This window comes from Sorex araneus, chromosome 1 (genome assembly GCF_027595985.1).
Source record: "Sorex araneus isolate mSorAra2 chromosome 1, mSorAra2.pri, whole genome shotgun sequence".
In the NCBI taxonomy this organism is placed as follows: domain Eukaryota; kingdom Metazoa; phylum Chordata; class Mammalia; order Eulipotyphla; family Soricidae; genus Sorex; species Sorex araneus.
In genome coordinates, this window is record NC_073302.1 from 633,596 (window position 1) to 647,163 (window position 13,568).

Here is a 13,568-nt window from a genome sequence, read left to right on the forward strand (position 1 = left end):
GTGTCCAGGCGGGAGGTGGGTAGGCCCGTGGAGCGGGGCACCGCAGAGGGGTGGGGGCCCCGAGCTCTGTGCACAGGACAGCTGCACCCTTCTCAGGAACGTCGATCCCGCCCGCTGTGGGACAAACAGCCCACTTGGGGACACCCCCAATTGGCGAAGCCCCAGGAAGGGGTCCCAAGTGCAATCAGGGTGTGCCCAGGAATCGCATCCAGGCCAGGCCCCGGTGGGGAGGCGACACCCTTGCATGGGCTGGCGCCTGGGGCTGAGGGTCCATCTCCGTCCTGGCACCATGTACCCGGCAGGCAGCCACCAGCTGTCCCTTGCACGCGGGCTCTGCAAGCTGGTCCAGTGCAGAGACCCACCACGTGGGGAGGAACCCTACGGCCGCCAGGAAGCCAGGGCGCCTACAGACGGGCAAGGTCTGGAGATGAACTCCGAGATACCCAGAGGGGGAAGTCCCGAGGGGTGCAGGGAGGTGGGCAGGGCGGCATCAGGGATAGCAGGGAGCCAGGCAGTTCCCGAGACTCCTTTTATTTTTGTTTTTTTGCTTCTTGGGTCACACCCGGTGATGCACAGGGGTTACTCCTGGCTCTGCACTCAGGAATTACTCCTGGCGGTGCTCAGGGGACCATATGGGATGCTGGGCATCAAACCCGGGTCAGCCGCGTGCAAAGCAAACGCCCTACCCGCTGTGCTCCAGCCCCATCTTCAGCTCCTTTTAATGAGAAAGCGCGAGGCTGGCACCACAGGGCTGCCCCACGGGGGTCTCGTGGCCACCCCACTCGACTGCCCTCTTAGCTTGAGCAGCCACATAGCTACAGTCGTCTCCCCTGGCCCCCTTACCACCTGGCCATAACAGGGTCAGTCACAGGTGTCCAGTGTCCACACCAGGACCTGAGCCCAGTGACCCTCCCTCTACCCAGATGCAGGCTCCAACTGGTCTAACCGAGGGTGCAGGGACCCAGGTCTTCGGGCCAGGAAGGAAACCTGTTTCCGTTAGAACGTTCCAGAAGAGGAGGGCCGCTCCTGAGATGCACCCAGTGCGCTACAGTACTGGAGCCCCCCATGCCCAGGGGGCAGGTTCCCGCACCGAGGAGGGCGGCAGCTACAGCCCTGTCAGGTCCACGATGGCCTTGATGAAGATGGCATCGTCGCGCACATACGAATTCTTGGCCTCCATCTTGGAGACGGGGCAGAAAAGCGGGCAGCCGCTGGCAATGTTCATGTCGCTGACCGGCCTCTGGAAGGAGGACGAGGTCACGTCAGGCCTGAAGGCGTCGATGACATGCTCCCGGTTGTTGTGGTCCAGCAGCATCAGCGTGACCTGCAGGCATCCCCACAACAGCAGGGTCACGGCCAGTGCCGGGCTGCCCGGGTCCCTGCCCTGGGCAGGCGCCGCCCAGCCCCCACCTTCTGGTTGAAAGGCCAGCGCAGGAGGGCGTCGTGGGGGCCCCGCATGACCACGAAGAACAGGGATAGGTGGGTTCCGCGGCCTGTGCCGTCACCGTTCAGGTAGATGCGCAGACACATCTTGTAGCCGTACCTGCTGGTGTAGAAGGCTGCGGGCCGGCGGGCGGGCGGCGGGTGAGCCGCTGCCCGGGGCTCGCCCACCCCTCCCTGACCCTGAGCGGGCCGCACCTGGGGAGAAGATGGCGGGCGTGCGGCCGGCCACCGCCTCCTGCCGCTTGCGCGCGAAGTCGGAGATCTTCCAGATGAAGACGCCGTCGTGGGTGGAGGCCTCGAGCTCGCGGACCTTCTGCTCCAGCTCGGCGATGGCCAGGTCCTTCAGGCCCACGCTCCGCTCCAGCTGCTGCACCTGCCGCGCCCGGGACACCCCTGTCCAGACGCTCCTGCCCCAGGACCCCGAGGGAGCCCACAGCCGCCCGCGACCCCAGGCACACGGACCTTGTTACTCAGGGCTTCCATCCGCTCCTGGTCCAGCCGATGCTGCCGGCCACAGGCCTCAGCGGTCATGGCTGCCCTCTCCACCTCCCGGTTGAGGACGCAGACGATGTTCTCGAAGGTGGCGGCCTTCCGCTCCAGCGAGAAACAGCGCTGGGCCAGCTGCGGGTCTGGGCCGGGCGGGCACTGGCCCTCCAGGAGGCCACCCAGCAGCATCGACAGGTGCTCCCGCAGCTTCTGCACCTCGTGCTCCACCTGCCCCTCGCTGTCCACCTGTGTGGGCAGCAGCCGGAGCCGTCGGCCCAGAGGGAGCAGGGACAAGGCCCCCCAGTGCCCTGCCTCGAGCTCACGGCTGCGCCCCTGCCCCGCGCAGTTAACTCTGCAGACAAGACCCCCGGCCCCCCGGACTCTTCCCAAGGGGGCTCACGCCACCCTCCCCACAGGCCCCCGGGAGCGGCCCGTAGCTCAGACAGACCCGCCAGAGCCAGCAGCGCCCGCCAAGGCGCAGAGAGCTGGGTGGAGAACGCCCCGCTCAGCTGTGAGCCCCAGGGTCCGGTGGCAGCAGAGGGGTACCCAGCACCCCCTGCACTGGCTGGGCAGCGGGTCCAGCATGGCCACTGGGGCACAGGCCCTGCAGACTCACCAGCTCCGGGCAGCCGACAGCCTGGAACCTGCAGGGGACTCGGCCCTGGCCACAGGTCTGCAGGTGCTCCTGTAACTGCAGGGCAGGAACTCAGGCGGCCTCACACGACGAGTGCGTGCGAGGGGCTGCCCGACGCTGCCCCCCGGCCCCCCTCACTGGGCAGCTGCACGGGCAAGTCAGAGGTCAGCGGCAGTGCCCCCAGGCCCCGACTCAGGGAGGCAGAGCCGCTGCAGCTCACCCAAGGGTCTCCCCGCCCTCCTTCCTGCCCCCATCATAGACCCCCACGGCCGCCCGCTGCCGAGCTCACTCGGTCCCTCGGAATCTTCTGCTGGCCACAGCTGTCGCAGCTCACGGGGAACTGGGGGCAGACATCCTGGTGCGCCTGCAGCCGAGACGGTGGCTGCACTCAGAGGCCACCAACCCCCGCTCGCGCCCGCTCGCGGGGTCCCTCCTCCGAGGGAGCAGGAGCCACAGGGCACCGTGGCAGTGCCCAGTGCCCGGCCACAGGCCCATGGGACGCGAGCCCTGGGTGCACAGGGGCCGGCGCCTCCCGGGTCGGCGGAGAAGCCGAGGCTGTAGCACTCGGCAGACAGTCGGGGGGACACGCCCACCCCAGACTCCTCCTGCCCACCCTCACCTGCAGGTCGGCCCTGGAGCAGGGTGCCCGGCAGTGCCCGCAGCTGAGGCTCTTCTCCGGACACTCGTGCCCTGCGTGCTGCTCCCTGTCGCACAGGCGCACCAGGCCCTTGCAGGCCGGGCACTCAGTCAGCAAGAACGGGCAGTGGCGCTCGTGGCTGCTCTGCAACAAAGGGACAAAGGCTCAGCGGGCAGGGCTGGGGCGGACGAGTGCGTGCGAGGGGCTGCCCGCCTGTCCTGCCAGTCTGAGAGCAGGGTGCCCTCTCCCTCCACCCCAGGCTGGATGAAGAGGAGGGTCAAGACTCTCAGGCCACCAAGCCAGTGAGCCGAGGTCAGGGGAGATGAAGAAAGGCAGGGGCCAGAGAGCAGAAGGGCGAGAGAGAGAGAGAGAGAGAGAGAGAGAGAGAGAGAGTGTGTGTGTGTGTTTGGGGCAGGTCTCCAGGGTTAAGAAGAGCCTTGCTTGAAGCTGTGAGGGTGTGTGTGTGTGTGTGTCTGTGTGTGTGGTTGGGGCAGGTCTCCAGGGGCTAGGAAGAGCCTTGCTTGAAGCTGCGAGAGTGTGTGTGTGTGTGTGTGTCTGTGTGTGTGGTTGGGGCAGGTCTCCAGGGGCTAGGAAGAGCCTTGCTTGAAGCTGCGAGAGAGAGAGAGTGTGTGTGTGTGTGTGTGTGTGTGTGTGTGTGTGTGTGTGTGTGTGTGTGTGTGTGTGTCTGTGTGTGTCTGTGTGTGTGGTTGGGGCAGGTCTCCAGGGGCTAGGAAGAGCCTTGCTTGAAGCTGTGGCCGCCCACGACAGGCAGCTGGCAGGGGGCTCACGGAGAATAGGGTGGGCCATGCTGGCTCTGGGATACACGCTGTGACGGCTACCCCGGGGTCCTGCACGGCACCCAGGTTCACGGGCTGCAGGGCCAAGTGCTGGTGGAGCCTCAGCTGCCCTGCTGAGCCGGCTCTTGGAAGTTTCAGAGCTGCGGCCAGAGCCCCTGGAATCTGCCGGAACAGGGACACACTGGCCGTCCCGGCAGGCGCCCCCACGCGGGCACACGCAGGGCACACAGTGTTCCCTCAGCCCCGGGAACTGGAGTCACCACTGGCTGGGAGCAGCCGTGCAGTGCGTCAGGGGTGAGGGCGGCTCTGAGAGACCTGCCCAGGAGTGGCCACAGTCGGGGGACACAGAGGCAAGGCTGAGCACCGCTGACCACTCGATCCTATGCCAGTCGCCGGCCACTCAAAACCCAGCTTTGGAGACTCCGGGACACTGCCCCAGAACCAGCTGCCGTCCAGCAGGAACCAGGCTGCCCTTGCGGCTGGCTCCCAGGAGCCCTGAGCCCGCAGGACTCGCTGCCCGCTCTCAGGTGTTGTCCAGCCGCGAAGCACCCACCAGGCCTCTCCCAGCCTCCACGGCACCACGGCGCCACCGCCTGGCTGGGCCAAGCTTCCCAGGCGCCCTCGGGGACTTTCCAAGCACTCGGTGCCAGGGACTTCCCGACACACCCACGTGCCTGACGTCCACGGCTGCGTCCCCAGTCCCCGGCTCCCTCTGGAGGCAACCGAGGCCCCAAGAGTGGGGCTGGGGGTTCTGCAGGCCCCAGGGCCCAGCCCGCATCCTCCCCCAGCTGCACTGGTCTCAGGGCTCCCCCAGCCCGGCAGGGTCCCTGCCTGGACGGTGGCCCACTGCGGCCAGAGCAGGCGCAGGCAGCAGCTGAGCTAGTGACCACGCGGGTCCAGCCTGCAGGCCTCTGAGGGCAGCCACCCAGGCCGTCAGTCCTCCGGGCCATGTTGACCCCGCCGTGGGCGTGGGATGTGGTGTCGTTGGTCTGGTAGGTCCCGGTGACCAGAGCCCAGGGGCACGGCCCCCAGAGCAAGGCCACGGGGAGCCCTCAGCAGCAGGAAGGCCGGCTGCACCTGACCGCAGGGCCCTACCTCGTAGTCCTTCAGGGTCCCCTTCCAGCTGCAGCCCTGGTTGGGGCAGACGGCCGGCAGGCTTTCCACCTCCCTGCGGGCGGCATTGTCGGGGAAGGCCTGGGGAAAGCACACCGCGTGAGGCCCGGGGACGCGTGGCCCGGCCCGGCCCGCCCGCAGCCCGCGACTCACCGAGCTGCTCTCCAGGACGGAGACGCCCTCCTCGTAGATGCCCTCGTGCACGCAGGCGGCACAGTTCTGAGGCCCCGAGCTGCGGGGACGACGCAGAGCTTGAGCCCGGGGGGAGGGGGGAGTGGGGGCGGGGGGGTGGGGGGGGGCGCACCTGAGGATGCTGGCCAGGCAGTGGGAGCAGTAGCGGTGGCCGCACTGGGCCTGGAAGGGCCGGCGCAGCACGTTCCTGCAGGCGGAGCACAGGTACTTCTCCTCCAGCCTCGCGTCCAGCAGCGCCTTCGAGAAGCCGGGCAGCTGCGCGTCCAGGGAGGCCGGGGGCGTCACGCTGGCCACAGCCATGAGGCTGAGACCCCGTGGTCGTCCTGGCCTGGGAGGGGGAGCAGGTCAGAGTGAGGAGAGGCCAGCGGGCTCTGCCCACTGGCCGCCCTGAGTCCTCAAGCAGCCCCCAGGAAGCACAGAGCGGGCCCAGGCTGGGGGCTGCGTGCCCAGCCCATGGCCCCAGAGTGCAGCCGGCCAGGCCTGTGGCACGTCGTCTGAGCCCCATCACCATGGCCCGTGTTCCCAGCCACAACGTGGGCCGAGTCCTGACGGCGCGGCAGCCCGAGAGGCACGTCCAGCCCCTCAGCTGCCCTGATCAGAGTGGACAGTCGTCTGGGTGCTCCCTGCCTCTGTGGCCCGACTGCTGTCGGCCCCCTGGGATGCCACGGCACCCGTGCTCACCTGCAGCCCAGGCCTGACGCCAGCCCACCCACTGCCCGCTGCCGGGACCACACGGGGCCCAGCCCCGCACTGCGGAGCTGACAGAGAACAGAAGGGGGGGCGAGGGTTGCTCCACACAAGCTGACACCTTCCCTTCCCCCAGGTAAGCGGCCCCCTGACAGAGCCTGGAGTGTGGCCCACGCCCCCATCTCACATGCCATGAGGCCCCAAAACGTGGCGCCTGAGGGCACCAAGGGTGGCACCAGCCAACCTCTCACCACCACCCTGGGCCCTGCCTAAACTGGGGGAGGGACAGATGGGGGGGGCTGACCCGGATTCCATCCCCAGCACCCCATAAGGTCCTCTGAGCACCACCAGGAGTGATTCCCGAGTGCAGTGCCAGAAGCACTGCCGGGTGTGACCCAAAGCCAAAACAATTAAATCAAAGAGGGGGCTGGACACAGTCCAGTGGGAAGGGTGTGTGCCTTGCATGCAGCTCACCCAGGCTGGATTCCAGCACCGGGTACAGTCCCCTGAACCCACTAGGAGTGATCCCTGAGTGCACAGCCAAGAGTAAGCCCTGAGCACTGCCAGGTGTGGCCCAAACAAACAAACTAGCCAAATGAAACCAACTCAGGGGAGCAGCCTGAGGGCTCCATGCCCGAGCATCTGCCCCTGGGTCAGTCCCTAGGGGACAGGAAACAGTGACTGCCCCTGTCCGCACACCCACACAGGGGCCGGACACGCTGGAGAGCCTCGGGGCTAGCCTGCCTGTGGCTGACCCGGCCCCAACCCCGCAGTCCCCTGGGAGTGATCCCTGAGTTCAGAGCCAGGAATAAGTGTGAATCACGGGTGGGCGCCGCCGGGGTGGGGGTCCAGAGAGCCGGCGCTGGGTGGGACGGCAGCACCTCCCCTTTTTTGCACCAGACCCCAACATGCTCAGGGGCCACTCCCGAGCCCACCCGCAGACTCCCGGCCTGGAGATGGGCCCCCAGTTCCCCTTTCCCGCAGGTTCCAGTTCTGCCGCGCTCCAGCTTGTCCCTGGGCGTGGATGGGAGGGACGGGGCTGTCCCGGGCGCCCTGCACCATGCCCGTCCGGGCTCCCGCGCTGCCTTCCTGACTGCCCGTCCCCCGCTGCGTGGACGCCGCGCAGCCCCCGCACCCCTGCACGCGCCCCGCCCCCGCGGAGCGACTCCGGGCCCCGCGCGGCTCGGGACGAAACAGAAAGGGCGGCCGGGCCCTCTCCGCTGGGCGCCCGGCTCCGTCGGGGCGGCCTGGCCGTCGGTCCCCGCTAAGGACAAGGAAGGCGCTTTCTCGGCGCCCACCCGCGCCAGGGGCCGGCGGCCGCGCCGGGGTCAGGACCGGCGGGCGCGCGGCGCTCACGGGCGGGGCCGGGGCCTGCCCGCTGACCCGCACTGACCGCCTGGACGGCGCGGGGACTTCCCGCCGCGCGGGCCGGGTCTCGTCCCCCCGGCGGGTCCGGGCAGGCTCGGGCGGGCTCGGGCGGGTCCGGGCGGGTCCCGCGACCCCGGCGACCCCGGCGACCCCGCGCGACCCCGCCCCGGGCCCGCCAACTCTCCGCGGGGCCCCGCGACTTTCGGCTTCCGGCTCCCGCCCGCGGGCGCCCGCCTCGCCCCCGCCCGACAGCCCCGCGGCCCCAGACACCCGGCGCGACCCCAGACCCTGACGCGGCACGACCCCCACGACCCTGACTCACCCCCACACTAGCCGCGCGCCCGGAACTGAGCGCCAGTCGGCCGCCGCCGCCGCCACCGCGGGCCCACCCCGAGCCCGCTGACGGACGGGCGCACGGGCCTACCAGGCGCGCTCAGGCAGCCGCAGCGGGCGCCGATTGGTCAAACTCCTGCCCTGCCCCAGTCTGCCCTCCTGACGGGCGGGCGCGCGGGCCTACCAGGCCCGCTCAGGCAGCCGCTGCGGGCGCCGATTGGCTGGCCGGTCGCGGCGCGGGTACTTAAGTCGGCGGCCGCTAGCACGCCGAGTCCGGCAGGCTGCCTGATGCTGGCCCACGCTGGCCCAGCGCTGGGTCGCTCCGCCCGGACGCGCGTCCCGTCTCCTGACCCAAACCCGGAGCGAGGCCCAGGGCGCCGGGCCGCCCGGAGCGTGCCCAGAGCCGAGCCCTCGTTTGGGTCGCACTGGGGAGGCTCTGCAGCGTCAGAGGGATTACGGCACCGGAGCTGAAGGGCCGAATCAGACTCAAAATAGCGCCAGTCGTGAGCTATTCTCTCTGCACGCCCCGGCCCGGCCCACAGGGTCCCTGAGAGCAGAGCCAGCGGCAACACAGAAACCAAATAAAAACGAAAAAAGAAAAAGAATTTCAATGATGACATTAACGTAATGTGGATTTTACAAGCCACGCTCACACATACACTCCCCAAAGATACAACCACAGTTTTTCTTGCAAACACATGGAAATAGGGAAACATTATCTAGAGAGGAGGCTGTAGCCTAGGCCAGAAAGAAGCTAGAGGCTGGCCCATAGGACAGTGAGTACCGCAGGGTTTGTTGTTGTTTGCTTGGTTTTGTTTTGTGGGGGCTTCACTTGGCGATGCTTCGGGGTAACTCCTACCTCTGCACTCAGGCGTCACTCCTGGCTGTACTTGGGGCACTATATGAGATGCCAGGGATGGAGCTCAGTTCAGCCATGTGTAAGGCACGCACCCTCCCCACTGCTCTATCTCTCCAGCCCTGAGTACATTCACCTGGCACACGGTTAACCTGGATTCAATCCCTGGAACCCCATATGGTCCTCCCAGCACCACCAGGAATGGTCTTTACATTCAGAGCCAGCAGTTAAGCCCTCAGCACAGTTGGGCGTGGCCTAAAAGCCAAAAAAGAAGAAAAAAGTAAAGACAAAAGAGCCCTGGGAGGAGGCTGGATGGGGGGGGGGGCTCAGTCGTCCAGGGATTCTCTTGGCCTTGCTAAGCCCCAAGGAACAGCCGGCTGCCCCTTGTGAGGGCTTGGGGCCGGTTCTTGTTTTCTGTGAGTGAAGGGGAAGGAGCTTCCCAGGAGTGACGTCCTCACTAAGGTGGCTGCTCTCTCTGGGCCTCCACCCCGAGACACAGGGAAGGACAGACCGGAATGGAATAACTGGAAAGCGAATGGGCGTCAGAGTGATTTAAAGGGCTGGCACCCTGCATAAATCCTGACTTTGTTTGGAGCCGGAATTCCCCTCTCCGAAGCACCACATTCCTGGGATGCCAAGGAGGCAGAGTCCCACGTCCTCGGAGCTTGGTGGCTGCAGCCGGCATGCTGGGGGCCCCTGGGGCTGAGCTGACCCGGTAGGAGCCAGGGCCTTCCCTGAGAACCCACCAGAAGCCCAGCAAGAACCTGGGGGTGCTTCTCTCCAGATCCGGGCGGGCAGCCCTGCTGCCGGGGAAGGGGTGAGTCACCACCCGCTCGCTAGGCAGCTCAGGGGATTCCCGTGCAGTTTCCTCCCTGCCAGAAAGAAAGTGAAACTGCAGCCCACGGGGAGCCAGCTGGGGGGGCAGGGGTGAGCCAGTGGGTTCCAGGGGATGCCAGAGGCCCCCTGCCTGAGAGGCCCCATCAGCTGTCCCTGGGCTGGGTACAGATGTGGCCGCCCCCTTGTGCCCTCTGTGCAGCCAGCCCAGCCCTCACCTGCTACTTTAGGCTCTCAGGCAGGAAGGACGCAGACATGGGAACCCCGCTGCCCCCACCCTTGGCTTTTGGGGTGCCTTATAAGGCAGCCAGTCTTCACCCAGACCTGCCTGGGGCTCCTGGAGTGCCTGGAGGGGCCCCAGCCTCCCCCACGGCAGGAAGGAGCAATGGGGTGTGGAGCGACCACCCACGCAGCCTCACCCCAGGTCAGGGGAGCTTCACTGGACCCTGCAGGGAATCTCACACAGTCCTGGGCGGCGGGAAAGAACGTTCCACACGTGTGTGCACCAGTTTGCATGGTGCGTGCTGGGGGCGTGTCCCCCCAGGCCACACATTCTCATGGTGACGTCATTCTTCCTGTGGCCCTGGCCACAGCAGCAGGTCACCGGAAAACACCAAAAAGTACCGGAAGAAAACCCAGATCACCCCAAATTCCCCCACCTGGGAGACAAGCTAGCCAAGATATCCGCGGGTTTTCCATTCGCCTCCAGTCACACCACTGGGGGCCCTGTGGGCAAGCAGCCCCCACCCCGCCCTGCAGGCCTTCCCAGGACAGGGCCACAGCAGCTTCAGCTTCTCCCGCCTGCCCACCTCCAGAGCCTGTGCGCCCTGCAGGCTCCCTGTCCGCCCCCCCACACACACACACGGCTCTGCCCCACCAGCCTGGCTGGGGAACACCTGGGAGGCTCCAGGGCACCCTGGGGATCACCCCTCCAGCACCTCTGCTGCTCTTGGTGGGGTGCCCACCTGCCAGCTTGCTAGCCCCTGAGTTTGGGACCCCAGCCCAGGGGGTTTGACCCTGGGCCTGCCTCCTGTCACTGCCCTTCCTTGCCTCCCCAGGCTCTGCTGGGAAAACTGGCTCCCCACCTCTGAAAGCAAGTTTATACCCTCAGCCAGGCACAAACTAAAAAACCAGCTCAATGGGCCAGAGAAATAGCACAGTGGGTAGTGCACTTGCTTTGCACGGGGTCAGCCAAGATATTCAATCCCCGGCACCCCATACAATCCCCAGAGTTCTACCAGGGGTGATTCTTTTTTTTTTTTTTTTTTGGCTTTTTTGGGTCACACCTGGCAATGCACAGGGGTCACTCCTGGCTCATGCACTCAAGAATCACCCCTGGCGGTGCTCAGGGGGCCATATGGGATGCTGGGAATTGAACCTGGGTCGGCCGAGTGCAAGGCAAACGCCCTCCCCGCTGTGCTATCTCTCCAGCCCCCAGTAGTGATTCTTGAGTGCTGCTGGCTGTGGCATACAATTGTATGGTATAAAATGGGCAATCCTACAAGGAAGACGCACAAATGCCCCCGGGCACGGCGTTCAACATCCCTGGGCGCCAGGCCTGCAGCTCACAGCCCAGGGGCCACTGCTCTGTCCTCCAGATGTCCAAGCCAGCAGATCAGCAGCTGGCCATGCCGAGGCCACTGTGGCCAGCAGAAGGGACCTGAGACATGTCCCGGAGCCAGGGGGCCCATGCCTGGCGGTGAGGCCCGGAGTTTGGTCCCCACACTGGGTTTCCTTTGGCAGCCTTGTCAGCGCCCCGCTCAGCACCCGGAGGGGTGCCTCTAGACAGACAGGGACCCCACACACCCAGGGCGATTCCTGCCGCTCGGACTCCCACCCCACCACAGAACATGTCATGTCCGGTACACCGCAACCACACACGTGACTCCCCGCCCCCAACAGTAATACCAAAGGGGGGACACTGGGTGGTGTCACGGCATCTGCAGCCCCCTGCCGGAGGCTGGACTGAGCGCACAGCAGCGTTCCCACAAGGGCCGTGCCGGGGTCTGAGCCTGGGGAGGACACTGGCTCCACACTAAAAGGGGAGGAAAGTCTAACAGCCGCACAGCAGACAAGCCTGGAGGACGACAGTGGGAGGTGGTGGCGAGCCTGCCGCAAGAGGACGAGCCTGTATCCACCCATGCGGTTCCCAGAATAACGCTCCTCAGAAGAGCTGATGAGCCGGAGGGGGCCACTGTGTGGTGGGATCAGTTTCAATCTGACCGGCCCTGGGGAGGAACGGTGGTGGTGCACTCAGGACAGAAACGGGTTGCTTTTTTCTATTAGTGAAGCAAGATAGTTTTTTTTTTAAATTCTGAGCCAAGTTTCTATTATTTATTTTTGGTTTGGGGCCAGCTGTGCTCTGTACTCAGGAATCACTCCTTGTGTGACCAGGGACCCTATGGGATGTCAGGGGTTAAACCTGGGTCGGCGGTGTGCAAGGCAAGCATCCTACCCACCGCACCATCTCTGTGGCCCAAATAGTTTTTGCTGAAATAAGTTTTCTTAGACATGAGGACAGAGAAAGAGAGGAATGAGCAAGAATTCATTTGCCTTCAGTGTGGAAAATGGGTTTGATCCCTGTTGTCCCACCAGGAATGGTCCTTGGGCGCAGAGCCAGGGAAAGCCCTGACCACCACCAGGTGTGACTCAAAACCAAAATTAAAGAAAAAGTTCTGGTGTATATGCACACTGGAATACTATGCAGAAAGGACAAAATCATACAAGCCGCCTTGACATGGATGAAACTAGAGTGTGTCATGCGAGTGGAGTCAGTCGGAGGAGAGGGATAAGCAGCAGGATCTCTCACATGTGGGGCTTGAAGAGACACAACGAGTGAAGATTTATTGCATGTCTATCATCTATATCATGGCTTTATGTAAAAAATCTGGATTCTAAAGATTAGGTAAATCTTTTTTTCTTTTTGGGTCACACCCGGCAATGCACAGGGGTTACTCCTGGCTCTTCACTCAGGAATTACTACTGGCGGTGCTCAGGGGACCATATGGGATGCTGGGATTAGAACCCGGGTTGGCCGTGTGCAAGGCAAACGCCCTACCCGCTGTGCTATCGCTCCAGCCCCCAGATTAGGTAAATCTTAAGAGAACGTTGTCCTTTTTCCCTCCTTCCCACTGCCTGGTTTCTCTAGACTCACCAAAAATAGTCCAAAATTTTATTTAATTTTCCTTGTCTCTAAATTCTCAGTCTCATATGCTTAGGATTCAGATTAAGACCTATTGCTATGAATAGAACAATTTGAAAACCAGTTTGAATAAATAATTTGCTGATTCTATTCCAATTATCTCAGTTTCTTTTTTTTTTGTTTGTTTCTTATATAGTAAAAATAAGAGCAATTTTCAAAGTCTTAAAAAATAATAATAAAAAAAGAGACTGAGGTAGCAGTGAAAGGCCAAAGGCAACACAAGGGGAGAACTGACCCACAAAAGTGGGGGCATGGGGGCCCCTGAGGGAGAGGAGTGGTGCTCTGGTGATCACAATCACGAAATCCTGTTAATCGTCGATTTCTCGCGCGGGCTCAGAAACCTCTCCATTCGTCCCTCCCCTGAGATCTCAGAAGTCTCTCTCGAGGGCGACATTGCCCTCCCAAGGGAATGGGATCCAGCCTGTTACTGGCTTTAGCATATGGATACACCATGGGAAGCCTGCGAGGCTGTCCCACGTGGGACAGACGCCTGCCAGTCTCTCCCAGGGGGAGAAGTAGGCTAAAGCTATCCGGGAGGGCCGGAGCGATAGCACAGTGGGTAGGGCGTTTGCCTTGCACGCGGCCGACCCGGGTTCGATCCCTGGCATCCCATATGGTCCCCCAAGCACCGCCAGGAGTGGTTCCTGAGTGCAAAGCCAGGAGTAACCCCTGAGCATCGTGTGACCCAAAAAAAAGCAAAAAAAATAAAAATAAAGCTATCCGGGAGCCCGCTTTTAAGTCTCTGGATGTTGGCCGTTGACGGGGTTACACACACCTGGGTTCCTCTGCGGTACCCCCATGCGTGACGCCCGTCCCAACGCGTGAAGGCGTGGAGAGGGGCCTCGGGCATGGCGTACTAGGTTGCGGTGGTCTTTGGCCTGGGGGCGGGAGGGAAGCTGGAGCCCACCCCAGCCGGCGTGCGGGCAGGAGATGCACGGTGATGGTGCTGGCATTACGGCCTGGGAACCAGCATTAATAATGTGCAA

The 13,568-nt window shown here is 64.0% G+C and overlaps 1 protein-coding gene across 3 annotated transcripts; it reads right to left on the reverse strand.

The window, feature by feature from the left end:
* Positions 1-506: 506 nt before the first annotated feature.
* Positions 507-7,750, reverse strand: TRAF2 (TNF receptor associated factor 2). Of its 3 annotated transcripts, XM_004613247.2 has the most exons (11): positions 7,680-7,750; positions 5,415-5,630; positions 5,264-5,342; positions 5,093-5,191; positions 3,183-3,344; positions 2,853-2,927; positions 2,546-2,620; positions 1,906-2,175; positions 1,639-1,816; positions 1,411-1,559; positions 507-1,324 (listed from the first exon to the last, which is right to left on the reverse strand). In XM_004613247.2, the coding sequence occupies exons 2-11, from the start codon at positions 5,600-5,602 to the stop codon at positions 1,106-1,108; spliced, it is 1,494 nt and encodes a 497-aa protein (XP_004613304.1). In that variant the 5' UTR covers positions 5,603-5,630; positions 7,680-7,750; the 3' UTR covers positions 507-1,105. The 3 variants fall into 3 exon arrangements, with proteins under 3 accessions (XP_004613304.1, XP_054980086.1, XP_054980085.1); XM_055124111.1 differs by lacking the exon at positions 2,853-2,927; XM_055124110.1 differs by having other exon boundaries at positions 5,264-5,630.
* Positions 7,751-13,568: the final 5,818 nt, after the last annotated feature.